The 22,105-nt window shown below is 39.1% G+C and overlaps 1 protein-coding gene across 1 annotated transcript; it reads left to right on the top strand.

Moving 5' to 3' along the window:
- The first annotated feature begins 2,211 nt into the window (after positions 1-2,211).
- Positions 2,212-11,619, top strand: LOC113614910 (zinc finger X-linked protein ZXDB-like). Its single transcript, XM_027096767.1, has one exon. It carries the CDS (start codon positions 2,257-2,259, stop codon positions 4,759-4,761), a length of 2,505 nt encoding a protein of 834 aa, XP_026952568.1. The 5' UTR covers positions 2,212-2,256; the 3' UTR covers positions 4,762-11,619.
- Positions 11,620-22,105: the final 10,486 nt, after the last annotated feature.

Here is a 22,105-nt window from a genome sequence, read left to right as displayed (position 1 = left end):
TTGGATCAGTAAAGACAAGATGGAAAATAGAATAGAAAAATGGTGAAAGAGTTGAACATGAACAGGCTTTTCACAGAAGAGAAAATCCAAGAGGTTCATAAACATGAGAATGTGCCCAAACTTAGTAGTGGTAAAAAACAGTAAACTAATTCTGGCAATACTTGGTGTAGATGAAGATGTGCAGGAGCAGGAACTCTCTGTGTTACTGGTGGGATTGTAAATTGGTACAACCACTATAGAAAACAATTTGGCATCGTGTAGAAAAGCTGAAGATACGCATACTCTGTGGGCCAGTGATTCTGTTCTTGCATGTATACCCAAGAGACTTTTAAACATGAGTCCCATGAAAAATGTCCAAGAATGTTCATTGTACCATTGTTCACAATAAAAAGCTAAAAACAACCCTGGATGAACCCAGTGTTCATCCAGTGTAGAATGAAATAATCATATCATAATCACTTTGCTAAAATCATGCACTGGAATGCTAGTCAACAATGGAGACAAAAGATCTACAGCTACTAGGAACAACATGATGAGTCTCTCAAATAAATATGATACACAGTGAAAGAGGCAGGCCATAAAAGGGAGCATGCAGCATGATTCTGTTGATATAACTTCATATAAACTGTATTGTTTAGGGATGCATACAAAAGTTGTAAAGTCATATTAAAAAAAAGCACTGAAATGATTATCACAAAGTCAAGATAACGACTATATCTATAGGGGAGGGTATGGTTTGTGATTGAGAGGAATACGGTGGATGTATTCTGGAAGGCTGGCAATGGTCTATTTCTTGACCTTCGTCCTGGTTACACGGGTGTTTGCTTTTATAAATTATCTAAACCTGGCAGATATATTTTATGCATTCCTCTATACCTCAGATTTGAAAAAAATGTTTCCTCCAAAAAATGTAATAGAAAGAAAAATATGTGATGTAGAAATTTTGATGAGGCTTGAATTGTTATGGATGAAAAACTTGATCTTTTAATCAAGAGATCAGCAAGTGTCCATTATCATTAAAAGAGGGGAAAGAAGGGATTACTTAAACTACAGGTATCCCATAATCTAGTCATCACTCTAAACCTTTCTCTTGCCAGATTAATTCACCCTGTATTTATATCAATTCCCAACTCACTGATGACAGACAAATTGAAGGATCATCATCAACATTAATAAGATCATTAGGCATCATAGGCCAAATACATTACAGTGAGACTAGGCCACCACACTTAAATGCAAGCAGGCACATTGGGGCTATTGGGCATGCAAAAGGCATCTGTGCCTTGTTCTCAGGAGAGTCCACTGCAGTAACTTAGGGTTTAACCTTATCACATTTAACTAGTACTCTTGTCCAGAGAACTCCGTGTGCTGGAGAATCTAGAGTAAGCTGAAGAATGTCCTCATCATGCTGTGAGATTGGACATAAAATTTACCATGGTGCAACCAATGGTGGAAGAGCAGAGTTGGTTTAGGTTGTGTACCTTATAGGGAGAACCCAGGAGTGGGTTGGGTTCTCCAGATTTCAATATAAATTGTTTCATCCTCCAGGCTTTGCATTTCTAGGCTGAACAGTGCTAATCTGCTTCGGCCCCACCTCTTACTCAATCTAGTCTCTGCACCAGCAGGACAAAAAATTTAACTATGCGACAAATTTTCCTAAAGATATTGCTCAAGACAGTTCTGGATATGGAAGCTTTCCAGGAAATTTTTTTAAAAGACAACCTTTTCAGTAGGAATTGGTGGCACTATGGTTGTTTAATCTTGACACATAGCGTATTCTCTCAGGAGTTTTCTGTCATCCATTAATCCAGCCATCCATCCAGTAAACAATGTTTAATACAGGATAAGTGCTAACCACCATGTTTAGCACTGGGAGGGGCTGGGGGTGTGTTTATTTTGGTACATAAATCGGTAGTGAGGTACCGATTTATGTTGCATTTAGCAGATAGATAGCTAAGGTATTCATTCCAGCACCATTTCCCCTGTATCTGGGAAAACCTCCTTGATTTCCTACTAATATTAACTGTGGAACTTATTTATGTATACGAGGCTCTGCCCCTGGGCTTTCTATTCTGTTCTAGAGACCCAGTACCAGAATATTTAAATCACGGTGGCGTTAAACACGCTTTTATATCTGATAGGGCCAGTTTCTGCGCATTGCACATTTTTTTTTTTTTTCCTTTCAGGAACGTGTTCGGGCCCGCGGCAGGGGGCGGGGTCGCACCTCCTCCGCGATTCTGGTTCCAGCGGAGCCTCATGGACGCGGAGATGGAAATCCCGAGGCTGCTCCCGGCTCGCGGGTCGCGACAGGGCGGCGGCGCTGGCAGCCCCGGGGGCGGCGGCCGGATCCACGGAGGTCCTGACCCGCGGGCCGGCCAGGCCCCCGCGCGCCGCCTCCTGCTGCTCCGGGGCCCCCAAGATGGCGGGCCCGGGCGGCAGCGTGAGGTGGCCCGCGCGGCCTCCCCGGGCCCGGGCCCTAGCCCGTTGGTGCCGAGGCCCGATCACGCTGGCGGCGGCGGCGGCGGCGGTGGCGGCGGCGGCGGCGGCGGCGGCGGCGGCGGCGGCGGCGGCGACGACGACGACGACGACGATGGCGATGACTTCTTCTTCGTACTGCTGGACCCGGTGGGTGGAGACGTAGATTCCACGGGCGCCAGCCAGGCCGCAGGGCCCCTATGGAGGGAGGAGGCCGGGCTGGGCCCACGGTTCCATGGGCACGAAAGCGGCGCGAACCCCGAGGGCCGCCCTGCGCTGGGCCCCAGCTCCCTGTCCGCTATCCGCGCCCCAGTCCCGGCCCTGGCCCCGATTCCCGCCCCAGTCCTGGGCCCCGCCGCGGCCTTCGCGGGCACCGTCACCATTCACAAACAAAACCTGCTGTTGCGCTTCGAGAACGGCTTCCTCACCCTGGCCACGCCCCCGCCGCCAACCTGGGCGCCTGGGGTCGCCCCTGCCCCGCAGCCCGGGGGTCTGATCGCCCCGCAAGCGGGGATCCCGCACGCCGCGCAGCCTGGGGACTGTCCCGAGCTGCTGCCCGACCTCCTGCTGGCCGAGCGGGCCGAACCCGCGCCCGCCCCAGCGCCCGAGGAGGAGGCGGAGGGCCCGGTTGCTGCTGAGAGTCCCCGCGGGCCGCTAGGCCCGGGCCAGGGCGTGGTGCTGTACCTGTGTCCTGAGGCGCAGTGCGGACAAACCTTTGCCAAGAAGCACCAACTGAAGGTGCACCTGCTGACGCACAGCAGCAGCCAGGGCCAGCGGCCCTTCAAGTGCCCCCTGGGCGGTTGCGGCTGGACCTTCACCACCTCGTACAAGCTCAAGAGGCACCTGCAGTCACACGACAAACTGAGGCCCTTTGGCTGCCCGGCAGAGGGCTGTGGCAAGAGCTTCACCACGGTGTATAACCTCAAAGCACACATGAAGGGCCATGAGCAGGAGAACTCATTCAAATGCGAGGTGTGTGAGGAGACCTTCCCCACGCAGGCCAAACTCAGCGCCCACCAGCGCAGCCACTTCGAGCCTGAGAGACCCTACCAGTGCGCATTTTCGGGCTGCAAGAAGACGTTTATCACAGTGAGTGCCCTGTTTTCCCATAACCGCGCCCACTTCAGGGAACAGGAACTCTTTTCCTGCTCCTTTCCTGGCTGCAGCAAACAGTACGACAAGGCTTGTAGGTTGAAAATTCACCTTCGGAGCCACACTGGTGAGAGACCTTTCCTTTGTGACTTTGAGGGCTGTGGCTGGAACTTCACCAGCATGTCCAAACTCCTTAGGCACAAAAGGAAGCACGACGATGACCGGAGGTTCATGTGTCCTGTAGAAGGCTGTGGGAAATCTTTCACGAGGGCCGAACATCTGAAAGGCCACAGCATAACCCACCTGGGCACAAAGCCTTTTGTGTGCCCCGTGGAAGGCTGCTGTGCCAGGTTCTCTGCTCGCAGTAGTCTCTACATTCACTCCAAGAAACACTTGCAGGATGTGGACACTGGGAAAAGCCGATGCCCAGTCTCCACTTGTAATAAACTCTTCACATCCAAGCACAGCATGAAGACCCACATGGCCAAAAGGCACAACCTGCGCCAGGATCTCTTAGCTCAGCTAGGAGCTGCAAATTCTCTTACGCCCAGCAGTGAACTTACCAGCCAAGGGCAGAATGACCTCGGTGATGCAGAGCTTGTGTCTCTCTTCTCTGATGTGCCCAGTAATAGTTCTGCTGCAGTATTGGACACCGCATTGGTGAACTCTGGGATCTTGACTATTGATGTGGCTTCTGTGAACTCAACTCTGGCAGGGAACCTCCCTGTTAATAATAATAATAATTCCTTAGGGCAGGCGGTGGACCCTCAGGCCTTGATGGCCACCAGTGACCTTCCTCAAAGTCTGGATACCTCACTCTTCTTTGGAACGACAGCCGCTGGTTTTCAGCAGAGTCCCTTAGATACGGATGATGTCTCAAGTCTAAGTGTGGGGCCTTCAGGATCTCTGAGCTCTTTGACTATGAAAACCTCGAGTCAAGAGCCCCAAGCTTTGACCCCCAGCAGTAAGCTAACAGTAGACACAGATGCTCTGACTCCTTCGAGCACCCTTTGTGAAAACAGTGTCTCAGAACTACTGCCGCCAACCAAAACGGAATGGAACGTACATCCTGATTCTGACTTCTTTGGACAGGAGGAAGAAACCCAGTTTGCATTCTCCAATCCTGCAGGAAACCATGGGTCTCAGAAAGAAACAGATCTTATCACAGTGACTGGCAGCTCATTTTTGGTATGAACTAAACTCTATCCATTCCTTGCCACATGGCTTACTTTTATTGATGACACTCAATTTTAAGAGTATTCTGGACTAAATGTTTAAATGCAGTCATTTCTTATAGGTTTGAAAAAGAACAGAGCCCTGGGCTACAAGTTTGGAGGTTTAAATTCTGATCTTGAGTCTGGAACTGACAGATTGTGTGACCCTGAACAAGTCACTTATCCTATCTGAGCCTTATTTATAAAATGAGTGGTTTGAATAGATTGTTTCTAAGGTCATTCCAGCTCTATTTTCATCATTTTGTGCTCTTCCTTGAAAATTTTAAGACCTTTTAAAATGATTAACAATTGCATGTGCTCCTAATGTAATGAAAAATGCATTGAGAGTTAATGATATGAGAAGATGTAACTGGTGTTTAACTTTAAAAATTTAATGAAAATTTTACACAGTGCTAAACTATTTCTAAAATCTTGTGGTGAGCTTAAAAAAGAAGAAAGCTGAAAATCTGGGTTGGTTCTTTTTACCTGTTTATCTTTGTAGCCTCTTTTTTTTTTTTTTTTTTTTTTTGATGGAAGGCTGTGTTGGGGAAAGTCCCAGTAATTTGATGAGACTCAGGCTCAGAAATACTGACTTTGTGGTGTTGAATAAGTGGCCTTATTAAGTCATTTCCTCTCACTAACCCTCAGTTCCCTAGGTGTAAAGCTGTTATTTTAATTTACACATACCTGATGCATTGTAGACTTCTTGTATCCTAGTAGTTAGGTATGGAGAGAAAAATGTTTTGTACTTTGGCTGTTTTAGTGAATTTTTACACCTTTCCTGTCCCTCTTATTCCCTTCCTCAAAGAAATTAGCATAATTTAACACCATGCTCATGTGCAGGCACTAATGCTTTATGCAGGTTAAGAAACAGAAAAGGGAATCTCTTTCTTCCACAGATTAAGGATTTTTCTCCACACTATTCTGTGACTTTGCCAACTTTGCCAGTGTCTTTACTCTTGCATTCAAAGCCATCCTATAGAGTGACCGGAGAGCCTGTGGTTCCAAGGAAATCTGGGAATAGGCCAGAGTAAGGTTTTTCTCCCCTCTGTGCCCTGGAGAGCTCATTGTTTGCCTTTTCCCAGAGTTGGAATGAGAGTTTTACTTTGCATTTTGAGTAAATATTGTCTGTCTTACTTGAGTATAGCATTTTACAGTTTATGTAGCACTTTCACAACTGTTATATTTGATCTTCACAATATTTTAAGATAGTTATGGCAAAATTTCAACTATAAGACATATTAAAATTTACCTAACTCTTGCTTGGGAACTCTTGTGTGTGTGTGTGTGTATGCACATCAACTTTCATTCTACTCTTCTGAGTTTCATGATGACTTTTGTTTATAACCACTTGTTCCATTCCACATTAACATATGTCTCTTACCTTCTGCCAGCTCTGCTCCCTCTCCAACCTATTCTCTAGCGTGTCCATTCCATTCCTTGCCATGATCTCTCTCTTTTTTTTTAATTAGGTAAGCCTTTTTCATGGTCACCATCTCTCAGCCATTCAGGACATGGCCCATTTTTCAGTCCCAATATTTACTGCAAGTCTGAGTGTGCATTAAGAAATTATTTTCTGGATTTAGAGGTCAGTGTGTTTATATATGAATCAAATAATAATGGAAATGTTTTATATAAGGTTTTATGAGACATGTAGTTCTTCTATTCTTCTAAAATTTTTAACGTAGTTCGGCTGGCAAACACTATTAGTTGCTGTGAAATATTCTAATCCAGTACTGTTTGTATGTACATTTGTCGATAACAATCATAGCACTTTGGCAGTGCACTTTATAATTTGCCATTTTGAAATGCATCTGTACTGTCTAATTTTTAAATTGGTTGTACTCATTCAGTGAAAAAGCAAAAAGTATACATAAATTTGAAATCCAAAGAAATGGTCAGAGTGTGATTTTTTGTAACCATTTAACAGTTCTCCCTCAGCATTTTGGAAGGATTTTTAAGCCCATTTTAGAAATGTGTTGTCATTAGTTAAGTCCTCTTAAATAAGTTATTCTTCTTTTCCTACAGATAGGAATGCAGAAATCCCAGGTGAACATGCAGGTCTTAAGCATCTGTTAATATATATAACCATAAAAATATTTAAAAATCCTGTCATTTTGTTTCTTCAATCCCTCATTAAAAACAATCATAAAATATGCTTTTGTTCTATTCTGTGGAATTGTCAAAGGAAAGATTTTACTTTTCTTGAAGATAAAAATCTTGTAATTATTTATGGGCCCACATGGTTTCTTTCAGTCAATTTGTTCAAAAGATTTCCCATTCAATACCATTTTTCCAACATGATGGTGAAAATAGCATGAAATTACAGTCAAAAGTATCAGTACAAACATAATGGTTACATTTTTGTTAGTGTTGGCATAAATTTGCCATTAAAAAAAATGGGGTATGGTTTAATGTTATCTCACTTGCTTTTTGTGCTTCTTCAGTCCTTGGTTTATTAAAATTTTGCCAATTGAAAACACAGTAACAAAATACTTTGCAGGAAGGTTTGCATCCAGGGGACTCTTGAACATATTCATCATGAGTTAAAATACCTTTATTTTGACATTTTTACCCTGGTCTCATTATAGTATTACATAATTGAAAGGCTTGAGTAATAGAAGTGAAACTTGATAGAATATGAGGGTCATTTTTCTCTGGATTAAATACTTCATATTCCCATCCAGCAAAAATGAGAGAAGGGTATTTATGACTATTCCTTGATTCCAGATAAAGCATTGATTAATTGCCTGTTTGGGAATATCCATAATCCCTTAGTAATTACTGATATCAAACAGATCCATTTGATGATTCGGTAATAATAAAACCTAATTTAGATGCAGCTCATTCAAAATATTGATAATAGTGATAATTGAAATATAAGGCTGAGCTGAAATTTATGTAATTTATGTTTTTGAACAAAAGATTTGTTTAGCAATTTTTTAGAAAGTGAAATGTGTTTTGCACATTTAGAGAACAGGTTATCAAGCACTTTGTCAGACCACAACTATATATTAAAAGCAAAGCACTCATTACAAATGAATTTTTTATATTTTTCAAATCTGATTTGATTTGGTAACCATTTTTAAGCTAGGGACCTCATTGTATATTCTGAGTTAATTTACTGACTATATACAAAAATACAAGGTAGAAGAGTACTAGGGATGTAGATAAGAGGTATAAAATGTGAGCTACTTCTTAATTTTGGAGAGGACATAGGAATTAAATATTTCACATCTAAACAATATCAGCAAGCATGTTTTCAGACACTAACTTAATGGCTTGGAGGGAAAGGAGGGGCAGTAACTATGCTTCAATGGATGGTTAGATTTAGTTACATAGATAAGAGAATAGTGAATTCCAGCCAGGAAAAAAAAAGCACAAGGAAAGAATTTGAAATGGAATTGGCCACACAACACGGAAAGACAACCTAGCTCAAATGCAGGACGCCTGTTTGATAAGTGCTAAGTGTTAGGCTTAGACTGCCAATATGGAGCCAATCTGAAGAGTTAAGAAAACCAGTCACAGTGGATAGGACTTTATTCTGGACATGGTTAAGAGTCAGTGAAGATATTTAAGAAGAGAAGTCAAATGATGAATATATAGAAAGTTTAATATAGTAGACATGTACAATGTGAATTTGATGAGGAGAGATGATGGGAAAATCATTTAGGAGTCTCTTGTAATAATTTCAGGGTTCTGTGATGAAGGTTTGGACTGGGGTTGTGGCAGAAAAGGACAGATTGGAGATGTCTCTAAATTGGAGAAACAAATATAACTTGGTGACTGACTGAATATATGAAACATTTATGAGAAAAAGGAAGATCAGAAATGACTCTAAAGATTTTTTTTGTTGAAACTAAAAATTACATTTCTTTAACATGAACAATACGTTGAGTATTGAAGTCTTTTCAGGAATATATATTGAAAGATAATTAGTTCAGGCCATGTTTAATTTATTGGGAAGTGATAAATCAGTTATCCCTGAATAAACTATACATATTGTGGATTATACACACCACTAGACAGTGAGTGCCATTTCATCTCCCTTGGCTCCCTCATGTATTCTCAGATTTATATTCAACGTTTGTATTCTTGTTTGCCTTTGAGTACTTACAGGCCTCTTCAACCTCATACAATATCCTCCCAGAATACACTGCATCAAAATGAGCTATGTCACCTTTGTCTGACAGTTCTTTCTTACTACTACTCTCTTCCCTACTATGGATATTCAACGGATGTTTTATGTGGTACTTAGTAATATAATAAATCATTTCTCCAGAATTTGGGGGATGCTGCTTAGTCATTAATTTCAATAGTTCCTCAATATAAACTGCAAAATTGAATTTTACCTGTATTTTTCTCAGATTGGAAGTGATAGGGCTAGAATCGTCCAAAAATAACTTCCATGTGATCCTTGGGTCTCCTTACTCATAATCCCCTCTGTGACTAACTAATGTGGTGTGGGAACTCAGTCACAGGGATCACATCCTCTCTTATTTACATACCCTAGCATATTTTCTCCTTTTTCTTGTTACTCTTACCACTAATGGTGATAACTCAGGAGGAATGGAGTCCAAAGAAAGAGTGAGAGAGTAAATAAGTAGCATAAATAACTACCTAACAATTACATTTTGTTTGATGGTGAATTTTGCTGTCCTGCATTGTCAACAGAAGGCTTCATCTCATTCTAATTTTCTGCTGACATTTATGGACCTGAAAAACACTTGGCCTACAGAAAACAATTCATCATTTTAAACAAAGCCAGACAATGATTCTTAACACTAATAAAGTGTGAATCCCTTAGGAATATCTCGTATTGTTATCAGCTTATTAAGAAGCTGGTAATTATTGAGTGCCTACTCTGTGTGAGATACTATAAGGTTTAAAACAAAAGCATATTTTATCAATTCATTCAAACAAACATTTTTGAGCACATATTTGACAATTTCTGTTGTTATGCTCACAAACATTATTATCCAGACAGAGAAAGAAAATCTCAAGCAATGAAAAATAATATATAATCAAGTTCTAAATGGTTACATTTTGGAATAATAAAGGATTAAATATTAGCTGTCATTCTTAGAGTATGGACTAAAAATCGTGATAAGGAAAAATTCAATGCACAGATTATCAAAAGTATTTCCAAAAATTCTAAGAATCTAAAATTTAATCTGGCATACAGCAGTTAGATTAAACTATCCTAAATTAAAACTTAAACAAAAATTTGAGTGATAGCTTAAATAATTATAGCAAAATTCTTTGGTAAATAACTTTTAAATTATGCTTTATTTTTATTTATTCTAAATTGGAATCCTGGATGTAGTGTTATACATGAAAGTGATCATATAAAACAAATATGTTATTTTGAAAGAGAAAACTATAGAATATAAATAAATGGTGTTAAGATAAATAAAATTTCCTTTCCTTATATTACACATAATGGCAAATTTTAATTTTCTGAAATAAAAAACAAGGACTTTAATTTGAATGTAACTATTTCATATAGGTACACTAGTTGAAAAGAAGAGTATATAAATTTCATGTGATATTTAGGACTGAGAACTGGAATTTAGCATGGTGAACCCTGAGAATTCACCAATTATGTGGTGAGGGTCAGATTAGTCATCAAACAAGAATTTAAGATTATGAATAAAATATAAGTAGCTTAACATATTTGGAAAGGGGAACAAAGTCCACCATAGCAAAATAAAACTCTCTTTAGTGACAAGCAACACTACATTTCCACAATGCAAAGCAATTACAAATGGTAGCAAAAACAAAGGTATTTCAACTCTAGGCATTCTCACTTTGGAATGAAGCCAAGAAATTATTAATCTTTATCAGGACCTACTTCCCTTTCCTGTTTACACAATACAATGGAGGGATATAACTGCAGTGTGAGACTACATTACACTGGATGTGGAAGAAGGAAGCTGGTCACATATCTGTTTGTGGGGAAATTAGCCAAAACAGAGAGCTGAAGTGGAAATTCCTCAGGCAATGACTCAGTGAATAGAGCAGCAGTTCATTCCAGGCTAGTTCCAATTTTAGAATGTGTGCTTCTGGACAGATATTCTTTTCCTCCTGATTCATGTTGGTATTAATTAATTAATGCCAAACATAGCACTTGGTGTTTCTAAATAAATGCAACATTTTTGCCCCTTAAAGTCACCTTACGTTCCTGTGCTTCTTAGAGCTAAATTTTTTTTGTTAATTATCAATAATATCAATAAGAAGTGTCGTCAGAGGCCATGACATACTAATAGAAAAAAATGTCATATTTATTATTTTTGCCTCACTTTCCAAAATGTTGATTAAGTAAAACTTATTTTTCTATTTTTTTTCTTTGAAGATTCACTTTCCCATGGGTATGTCATTGTTTATGTACTTAGAAAGCAATAAGACTTGGGAGCATTGTTAAATAAGTGTTTGCAATTATAACCTTAGTAATTTGACTACCTTGAAAATTGGAGAAGCCTAGGCTAGATGTACTACTTTCCTAAATAACAGAGAGGGCTTATGGAAAGGAATGAAGGACAAATTCATTGAGAAAAAAGAGATTCATTTCTGTTATTAAATCAGACTTTGTATTTATCAATCTTACTGATTAATCTTGTACATTTTACAGCATATTATAGTCTGCTTTTAGAAGACTCCATATACAGCACTGAGTCTTTCTTTAGATGAGACCTTAAAAAATTGATTTGTTTTATATTTAATTTTTATCGAATTATATTTGACATAACAATATAATGTCGGTTTCAGGTGTATGGCATAGTGATTTGATACTTTTATACATTATGAAATGATTACCACAATAAGTCTAGTTATCATCTGTCACCATACAAAGTTGTTACAATATTATTGACCATATTCACTATGCTGTGCATTACATCCCCGTGACTTATAGCTGGAAGTTTGTACCTCTTAATCCCCTTCACCCGTTTCACCTGTTCCCCCACCTGCCTCCCCTCTGGCAACTACCAGTTTGTTTTCTGGATCTATAGTAGACATTGGATAGTCCTTTTCACTACTAAATCTATGTACCAAATCTACTGAATATTGTAAAGACTTGCTGCATAGGATCTTGTTTGCAAAGTGATTCTGGTTGTCCTTCACCTTAGATTATTTTGGGGCAAAAAATTCCTCAAAGATAAAATGTTACCTGGACTTGCAAAAATTGTTAAGGATTCTTCCCCAAAACAGAAATGAAAATAAAATTTAAACAACAAAAAAAGAAGATAAGTTTTCTCTATAGCCAAGTGTTTTGGCTTTTCCTAAGTGTCTCTGGTCTACAACATCTGTATAAAAGCACAATGGCGATTTAAAAACACACCCAGTATTTTCCAGTTACAGTTAGCAATATAAAACCTTCAAATAGATGTTATTGTAACATTGGTCATCTGTCTATGTAATACTATCTGGCTTTCAGAAATTCCATGAGGATAGTAAGAAGTGAAGAGAAAAGTTTTCCAAATTTAGGCTTGCCTATTGAAATGCCAAAATGTGGTCAAATTAGATGCTGTTTATTTTACATGTTTGACGTTTTAGTGTTTGGTGCTTTCAACTATTTCTACTCCAAATAGTTGAAAAAGTATTTTAAAACTAAATGTGAGTATTTGATTCATGACATTAAAGTTGATAATTCATTTTTATTGATTTTACTTTGCAAGATTGATGCATTGTTGAATTCAGTAAACATTCAGATAACAAACTATAGGTTATCTGTTTTGAAACTGCATTATATATTTTAATCATTCCTTGCTTTAAATTTTAAGCTACCATATATTGAATCATAACTGGGTCTATGAAGTATTTTATTTGTAAAATTTATTGTTTTTTATATTTTAACTGAAACAACATATATTACATACAGATCATAAGAATATGTAGCTACATGAATTTTCACAGAGTGAGTACATCCATGTAACCACTACCCAGATCAAGAACTAGAATACTACCAGAAGCTAAAGTTCCTTCATGTCCTCTTCCAGGCACTATTATCCTGAACCAAAAAAATATCTTGGCTTCTAAAACCATAAATTCAGGCCTTTGTTTGTTTCTTTGTTATTATTTATTATTATTGAGATAAAATTCATGCAACATAGCATTCACTATTTTATCCATTTTAATGTGTACCATTCAGTGGGTTTTAGTACATTCACAATGTTGTGGAATCATCACAGACGGCCATTTCCAGAATATTTCATTATTCAAAAAGAAACCCCATACCCACTAGGCAGCAATCCCCCATTCCTCCCACCCCCTAGAAACTACTAATTTACTTTCTGTATCTATGGATTTGCCTATTCTGCATATTTCATCTGAATGGAATTATACAATATGTGACCTATTGTGTCTGGATTATTTTACTTAATATAATACTGTTTTCAATGTTTGTCTGTGTTATAGCATGTATCAGTACTTCATTCTCTTTGTGGCTGAATAATGTTCCATTGTATGGGTATACCACATTTTGTTTATTCATTCATCAGTTAATGGATTTTTGGGTTGTCTCCACTTTTGGGCTATTATGAATAATGCTGCTATGAACATTTGTGTACAAATTTTTGTATGAATATATTAAAACCATAGATTAGTTTTGCTTATTTTTAAGTTTTATGATGTGTATTCCTTTTGTGTTTGACTAATAAGTCAAAATAAATAAAATATTACTCAACAGTTTGTTTGTAAGATTCAGCCATGTTTGCATGTAGAAATAATTCACTCTTTTCTTGTACAGAATTTTATTGTATGCCTATATCATAATTACTTTTACATTCTGTTTATGGGCATTAATGTTTTCAGGTTTGGGCAAGTATTAATTATGCTGCTATGAGCATTCAAATATACCTTTTTTGGTGAGGATATGTATTCATTTCTATGAGTTATATACCAAGAAGTGGAGCTTGATATGTCTAGTTTTAGTAAATACTGTCAAACAGTTTCCAAAGGTTCTTGTACTAATTTACACTCCTACCAGCAGTTATGAATGGTCTAGTTATTCCTCAACCTGACCAGGACCTGGTAATGTTTGACTTTTTCATTTAATCATTCTAGAGTGTGTTTACTGGAATAGCATTGTAGTTTTAATTTACATTTCTCAACTAAAATCAGGAATTGTTGCCTAGGTAATTACAGAAGAAAGCTTAAGCTTATTTAAAAAATTTAGATGTAACAATTTATTTGAAATCTGCTTTATAGTGAATTTTCTGGAAGTTTCTGTGTTTCAGAGAAATAGAATGCCAAAGAAATGCATATTATGTACCTTTAGTTATTAATAAAAATCACGTTGTAAATTGACATAGAGACTTTTAAACTGTATCTCTGTATATTGCTGCTGCTATTAATTCATATTGGTAAAGTGTTTAGATAAAAATTATTGGAAAAATATGGAGATAAAATTGAACTTGGCTTGTGGTTTTTTTTTTTAACATCTTTATTGGAGTATAATTGCTTTACAATGGTGAGTTAGCTTCTGCTTTACAACAAAATGAATCAGTTATATATATACATATATTCCCATATCTCTTCCCTCTTGCGTCTCCCTCCCTCCCACACTCCCTATCCGACACCTCCAGGCGATCACATAGCACCGAGCTAATCTCCCTGTGCTATGCGGCTGCTTCCCACTAGCTATCTACCTTACTTTTGGTAGTGTATATATGACCATGCCTCTCTCTCGCTTTGTCACAACTTACCCTTCCCCCTCCCCATATCCTCAAGTCCATTCTCTAGTAGGTCTGTGTCTTTATTCCTGTCTTACCCCTAGGTTCTTCATGACATATTTTTTCTTAAATTCCACATATATGTGTTAGTACATGGTATTTGTCCCTCTCTTTCTGACTTACTTCACTCCGTATGACAAACTCTAGGTCTATCCACCTCAAGACAAATAGCTCAATTTCGTTTCTCTTTATGGATGAGTAATATTTCATTGTATATATGTGCCACATCTTTATCCATTCATCTGATGTTGGACACTTAGGTTGTTTCCATCTCCAGGCTATTGTAAATAGAGCTGCAATGAACATATTGGTACATGACTCCTTTTGAATTGTAGTTTTGATTTGCATTTCTCTAATGATTAGTGATGTTGAGCATTCTTTAATGTGTTTGTTGGCAGTCTGAATATCTTCTTTGGAGAAATGTCTATTTAGGTCTTCTGCCCATTTTTGGATTGGGTGGTTTGTTTTTTTCTTATTGAGCTGCATGAGCTGCTTATAATTTTTGGAGATTAATCCTTTGTCGGTTGCTTCATTTGCAAATATTTTCTCCCATTCTGAGGGTTGTCTTTTGGTCTTGTTTATGGTTTCTTTGCTGTGTAAAATCTCTGAAGTTTCATTAGGTCCCATTTGTTTATTTTTGTTTTTATTTCCATTTATGTAGGAGGTAGGTCAAAAAGGATCTTGCTGTGATTTATGTATAGAGTGCTCTGCCTATGTTTTCCTCTAAGAGTTTGATAGTTTCTGGCCTTACATTTAGGTCTTTAATCCGTTTTGAGCTTATTTTTGTGTATGGTGTTAGGGAGTGATCTAATCTCATACGTTTACATGTACTTGTCCAGTTTTCCCAGCACCACTTATTAAAGAGGCTGTCCTTTCTCCACTGTACATTACTGCCACCTTTATCAAAGATAAGGTGTCAATATGTGCATGGGTTCATCTCCGGGCTTTCTATCCTGTTCCATTGATCTATCTTTCTGTTTTTGTGCCAGTACCATACTGTCTTGATTACTGTAGCTTTGTAGTATAGTCTGAAGTCAGGAAGCCTGATTCCTCCAGCTCCGTTTTTCATTCTCAAGGTTGCTTTGCCTATGCGGGGTCTTTTGTGTTTCCATACAAATTGTGAAATTTTTTGTTCTAGTTCTGTGAAAAATGCCAGTGGTAGTTTGATAGGGATTGCATTGAATCTGTAGATTGCTTTGGGTAGTAGATTCATTTTCACAATGTTGATTCTTCCAATTGAAGAACATGGTATATCTCTCCATCTACTTGTATCATCTTTAATTTCTTTCATCAGTGTCTTATAATTTTCTGCATACAGGTCTTTTGTCTCCTTAGGTAGGTTTATTCCTAGATATTTTATACTTTTTTTTGCAGTGGAAAATGGAAGTGTTTTCTTGATTTCATTTTCAGATTTTTCATCATTAGTGTATAGGAATGCCAGAGATTTCTGTGCATTAATTTTCTACACTGCTACTTTACAAAATTCATTGATTATCTCTAGTAGTTTTCTGGTAGCATCTTTAGGATTCTCTATGTATAGTATCATGTCATCTGCGAACAATGACAGCCTTACTTCTTCTTTTGCAATTTGGATTCCTTTTCTTTCCTTTTCTTCTCTGATTGCTGTGGCTGTTTGTTTTTTGTTATTGAGCTGCATGAGCTGCTTGTAAATTTTGGAAATTAATCCTTTGTCGGTTGCTTCATTTGCAAATATTTTCTCCCATTCTTAGGGCTGTTTTTTGGTCTTGTTTTTGGTTTCCTTTGCTGTGCAAAAGCTTTGAAGTTTCATTAGGTCTGAGCTGTTTATGTTTGTTTTTATTTCCATTTCTCTAGGAGGTGGGTCAAAAAGGGTCTTGCTGTGGTTTATGTCATAGAGTGTTCTGCCTATGTCTTCCTCTAAGAGTTTTATAGTGTCTGGCCTTACATTTAGGTCTTTAATCCATTTTGAGCTTATTTTTGTGTATGGTGTTAGGGAGTGATCGAATGTCATACTTTTACATGTACCTGTCCAGTTCTCCCAGCACCACTTATTGAAGAGGCTGTCCTTTCTCCAGTTTATATTCCTGCCCCCTTTATTAAAGATAAGGTTACCATATGTGCGTGGGTTTATCTCTGAGCTTTCTATCCTGTTCCATTGATCTATCTCTCTGTTTTTGTGCCAGTACCATACTGTCTTGATTATTGTAGCTTTGTGGTATAGTCTGAAGTCAGGGAGCCTGATTCCTCTAGCTCCGTTTTTCGTTCTCAAGATTGCCTTGGCTATTCGGGGTCTTATGTGTTTACATACAAATTGTGAAATTTTTTCTTCTTCTGTGAAAAATGCCAGTGGTAGTTTGATAGGGATTGCATTGAATCTGTACTTAGCTTTCGGTAGTACAACAATTTTCACATTGTTGATTCTTCCAATCAACAATTTTTCCAATTTCAACTTTCTTAAATTTACCAAGGCTTGATGTGTGACCCAAGATATGATCTATCCTGGAGAATGTTCCATGAGCACTAGAGAAAAATGTGTATTCTGTTGTTTTGGGATGGAATGTCCTATAAATATCAAGTCCATCTTGTTTAATGTATCACCTAAAGCTTGTGTTTCCTTATTTATTTTCATTTTGGATGATCTCTCCTTTGGTGAAAATGGGGTATTAAAGTCCCGTACTATGAATGTGTTACTGTTGATTTCCCCTTTTATGGCTGTTAGTATTTGCCTTATGTATTGAGGTGCTCCTATGTTGGGTGCATAACTATTTATAATTGTTATATCTTCTTCTTGGATCGATCCCTTGATCATTATGTAGTGTCCTTCTTTTTCTCTTCTAATAGTCTTTATTTTAAAGTCTATTTTGTCAGATATGAAAATTGCTACTCCAGCTTTCTTTTCGTTTCCTTTGCATGAAATATCTTTTTCAATACCCTTACTTTCAGTCTGTATGTGTCCCTAAGTCTGAAGTGAGTCTCTTGTAGACAGCAAATATATGGGTCTTGTTTTTGTATCCATTCAACCAACCTGTGTCTTTTGGTGGGAGCATTTAGTCCATTTACATTTAAGGTAATTATCCATATGTATGTTCCTATTCCCATTTTCTTAATTATTTTGGGTTCGTTATTGTAGGTCTTTTCCTTCTCTTGTGTTTCTTGCCTAGTGAAGTTCCTTTAGCAGTTGTTGTAGAGCTGGTTTTGTAGTGCTGAACTCTCTCAGCTTTTGCTTGTCTGTAAAGGTTTTAATTTCTCCATTAAATCTGAATGAGATCCTTGCTGGGTAGAGTAATCTTGGTTGCAGATTTTTCTCCTTCATCACTTTCAATATGTCCTGCCAGTCACTTCTGGCTTGCAGAGTTTCTGCTGAAAGATCAGCTGTTAACCTTATGGGGATTCCCTTGTGTGTTATTTGTTGTTTTTCCCTTGCTGCTTTTAATATGTTTTCTTTGTATTTAATTTTTGACAGTTTGATTAATATGTGTCTTGGTGTATTTCTCCTTGGAATCCCCTGTATGGGACTCTCTGTGCTTCCTGGACTTGATTAACTATTTTCTTTCCCATAATAGGGAAGTTTGCAAATATAATCTCTTCAAATATTTTATCAGTCCCTTTCTTTTCTTCTTCTTCTTCTGGAATCCCTATAATTCGAATGTTGGTGCATTTAATATTGTCCCAGAGGTCTCTGAGACTGTCCTCAGTTCTTTTCATTCTTTTTTCTTTATTCTGCTCTGCAGTAGTTATTTCCACTAGTTTATCTTCCATGTCACTTATCCATTCTTCTGCCTCAGTTATTCTGCTAGTGATCCCATGTAGAGTATTTTTCGTTTCATTTATTGTGTTGTTCATCATTGTTTGTTTCATCTTTAGTTCTTGTAGGTCCTTGTTAAATGTTTATTGCATTTTGTCTGTTCTATTTCCAAGATTTTGTGTCATCTTTACTATCATTATTCTGAATTCTTCTTCAGGTAGACTGCCTATTTTCTCTTCTTTTTTTAGGTCTGGTGGGTTTTTATCTTGCTCCTTCATCTGCTGTGTGTTTTTCTGTCTTTTCATTTTGCTTATCTTACTGTGTTTGGGGTCTCCTTTTTGCAGGCTGCAGGTTCATAGTTCCCATTGTGTTTGGTGTCTGTCCCCAGTGGCTAAGGTTGGTTCAGTGGGTTGTGTAGGCTTCCTGGTGGTTGGGACTAGTGCCTGTGTCCTGGTGGATGAGGCTGGATCTTGTCTTTATGGTGGACTGGTCCACGTCTGGTGGTGTGTTTTGTGGTGTCTGTGGACTTATTATGGTTTTAGGCAGCCTCTCTGCTAATGGGTGGGGTTGTGTTCCTGTCTTGCTAGTTGTTTGGCATAGGATGTTCATTACTGTAACTTGCTGGTCGTTGAGTGAAGCTGGGTGCTCTTGTTGAGATCGAGATCTCTGGGATATTTTTGCCATTTGATATTATATGGAGCTGGGAGGTCTCTTGTGGACCAGTGTCCTGAATTTGGCTCTCCCACCTCAGAGGCACAGCACTGACTCCTGGCTGCAGCCCCAAGAGCCTTTCTTCCACACAGCTCAGAATAAAAGGGAGAAAAAGTAGATAGAAAGAATTAGTAGAAGTAGAAAGAAAGAAAGAAAGGAGGGAGGGAAGGAGGGAGGGAGGGATGGAGGAAGGAAGGAAGGAGGGAAGGAAGGAAAAAAGACAGAAGATAAAGTAAAATAAAATAAAGTAAGATAAAATATAATAAAATTATTAAAATAAAAAAATAATTATTAAGAGAAAAAACAATGGATGTATAGTGCCCTAGGACAAATGGTGGAAGAAAAGCTATACAGACAAAATCTCACACAGAAGCATACACATACACACTCAGAAAAAGAGTAAAAGGGGAAAATATCATAAATCTTGCTCTCAAAGTCCACCTTCTTAATTTGGGATGATTCATTGTCTAAAGGAGGGAAGGAAGGAAAGAAAGAACAAAGATAAAGTAAAATAAAATAAAGTTATTAAAATAAAAAGTAATTATTAAAAAAACTTTTTTTAAAAAATGGACAGATAGAACCCTCGGTCAAATGGTGGAAGCAAAGCTATACAGACAAAATCTCACACAGAAGCATACACATACACATTCACAAAAAAAGGAAAAGGGGAAAAAATAATAAATCTTGCTCTCAAAGTCCACCTCCTTAATTTGGGATGATTCGTTGTCTATTCATGTATTCCACAGATGCAGGGTACATCAAATTGATTGTGGAGCTTTAATCCGCTGCTTCTGAGGCTACTGGGAGAGATTTCCCTTTCTCTTCTTTGTTCTTACAGCTCCCAGGGGCTCAGTTTTGGATTTGGCCCCGCCTCTGCGTGTAGGGTGCCGGAGGGGGTCTGTTCTTTGCTCAGACAGGATGGGATTAAAGGGGTAGCTGATTCGGGGGCTGTGGCTCACTCAGCCCAGGGGGAGGGAGGGGCACGGAGTGCGGGGCGAGCCTGCGGCGGCAGAGGCCAGCCTGACATTGCACCAGCCTGAGGTGTGCCATGCCTTCTCCCGGGGGAGTTGTCCCTGGTTCCTGGGACCCTGTCAGTAGTGGGCTGCACAGGCTCTCCGTAAGGGGGGTGTGGATCATGACCTGTGCTCGCACACAGACTTCTTGGTAGTGGCAGCAGCAGCCTTAGCGTCTCATGCCTGTCTCTGGGGTCCACCCTTTTAGCCGCAGCTTGTGCCTGTCTCTGGAGCTTCTTTAAGCAGCGCTCTTAATCCCCTCTCCTTGTGCACCAGGAAACAAAGAGGGAAGAAAAAGTCTCTTGCCTCTTCGGCAGGTCCAGACTTTTCCCGGGACTCCCTCCTGGCCAGCAGTGGCTCACTAATCCCCTGCAGGCTGTGTTCACGTCGCCAACCCCAGTCCTCTACCTGCGCTCCAACCAAAGCCTGAGCCTCAGCTCTCAGCCCCGCCCACCCTGGCGGGTGAGCACACAAGCCTCTCGGGCTGCTGAGTGCCGCTCGGCACTGATCCTCTGTGTGGGAATCTCTCCGCTTTGCCCTCCGCACCCCTGTTGCTGTGCTATCCTCCGCGGCTCTGAATCTTTCCCCCTCTGCCACCCGCAGTCTCTGCCCGAGAAGGGGCTCCCTAGTGTGTGGAAACCTTTTCTCCTTCACAGCTCCCTCCCACTGGTGCAAGTCCCGTCCCTATCCTTTTGTCTCTGTTTACTCTGTTTTCTTTTGCCCTACCCAGGTACATGGTGGTGGTATTTCTTGCCTTTTGGGAGGTCTGAGGTCTTCTGCCAGCGTTCAGTAGGTGTTCTGTAGGAGTTGTTCCACGTGTAGATGTATTTCTGGTGTATCTGTGAGGAGGAAGGTGATCTCCGCCTCTTACTCTTCCGCCATCTTCCCGGAAACCCTTGGCTTGTGGTTTTAAATTTACTTCTGAGATTAGGAGAAAAACAGCAATTTAATATAGAATGGTTGGAATATGTGCATAGGTCACACGTTTCTTTGTGATGGAAATGTTTCCCTGTTAGTATACAGCACATAGTTTCCCTGAAAACATTCCATGCCATCTATAGATGAAAGCCCCTAAAAATAAAGCAAGGTAGAAACCAAACACAGTCATTAATTGTAAGACAGACATGAAACAACTTCAGAGGTCACCTTAAAAAAAATCTCAACCTAGAAGTTGAGAGTTATGTTTTATTCAGGACTTACTCAGGACTATAGCCCAGGATACAGCTGCTCATATATTTCTGAGAAGTTGGTCAAAGGAGTTACAGGAGGAGCCAGGATATATAGTTTTTGCTGAAAAACAAACACGTAGATGAAGAGCATAAGACTACTGCTAATCACAGAAAACAGACATCTCAAGATTTTAGTGCCTGTTTATGTATAGTAAGATGCAAGAGTCTGGGGTCATTGAAATTATTCCTTTCATTTGCATCTTTACTGTCTAGGACCATCCTGAATTCCTCTCAGGTCACACCTTCAAGGATGGCTGCAGTGGCTGATGGCCTGATGACAGGCAACATTTGTTGTTTACCAGAATGGCATGCAGCATTCTTTGTTTACTGAAGTTGCAGGCAACACTTTGTCCACAGCAACTCCTCTTGGTCATAAATTCAACCAAGGTTTGAGACATTTCCTGACCCATTTGTCCCACAGCACTAGAAAGGCTTATTCCTGGATCAGGTGAGGCTTCTCTTGATAGACACTATGTGCTAATCTTTGGATTAGGCCCTATTGATAACCTGAACTTCTCTGGTTTGCCAGTTTTACTAGCCTATTATGATCCAGAAAATGTTTTCCCTTGTTGCTTCTTCTCATATCTAGAGTTGAACTATTATAATTATTCTATGTAGAGTTATATGTATAATCGACTGGCTCAAGATGTTTAGCCATCAATAATTTTGTTGGAGGCCTGGTTACACTTTGGGTAATGCAAGAGATAATAATCTTATAAAATAGACAGGATATACAGCTGTTAACATTAATAAAGTCATAGTACAGCAGAGAGAGGCACAAATCATAAATAATTTGAAAACAAGAGAGAACAAACTAAAACAATGATTAGTATAACTAGTTGTAATCTAGTCACAATAAGCCATTAAGTCCACAGGGGAGCCAGGTGCAGAAGCCAAATTATGGAGGGTCAAGAGA

This window comes from Aethalodelphis obliquidens, unplaced genomic scaffold, assembly GCF_003676395.1.
Source record: "Aethalodelphis obliquidens isolate GAN/ISIS:26980383/991018 unplaced genomic scaffold, ASM367639v1 scaffold108, whole genome shotgun sequence".
Classification (NCBI taxonomy): Eukaryota; Metazoa; Chordata; class Mammalia; order Artiodactyla; family Delphinidae; genus Aethalodelphis; species Aethalodelphis obliquidens.
Note: the sequence above shows the minus strand (reverse complement) of the source record. Positions and strands in the feature narration are given on the sequence as shown.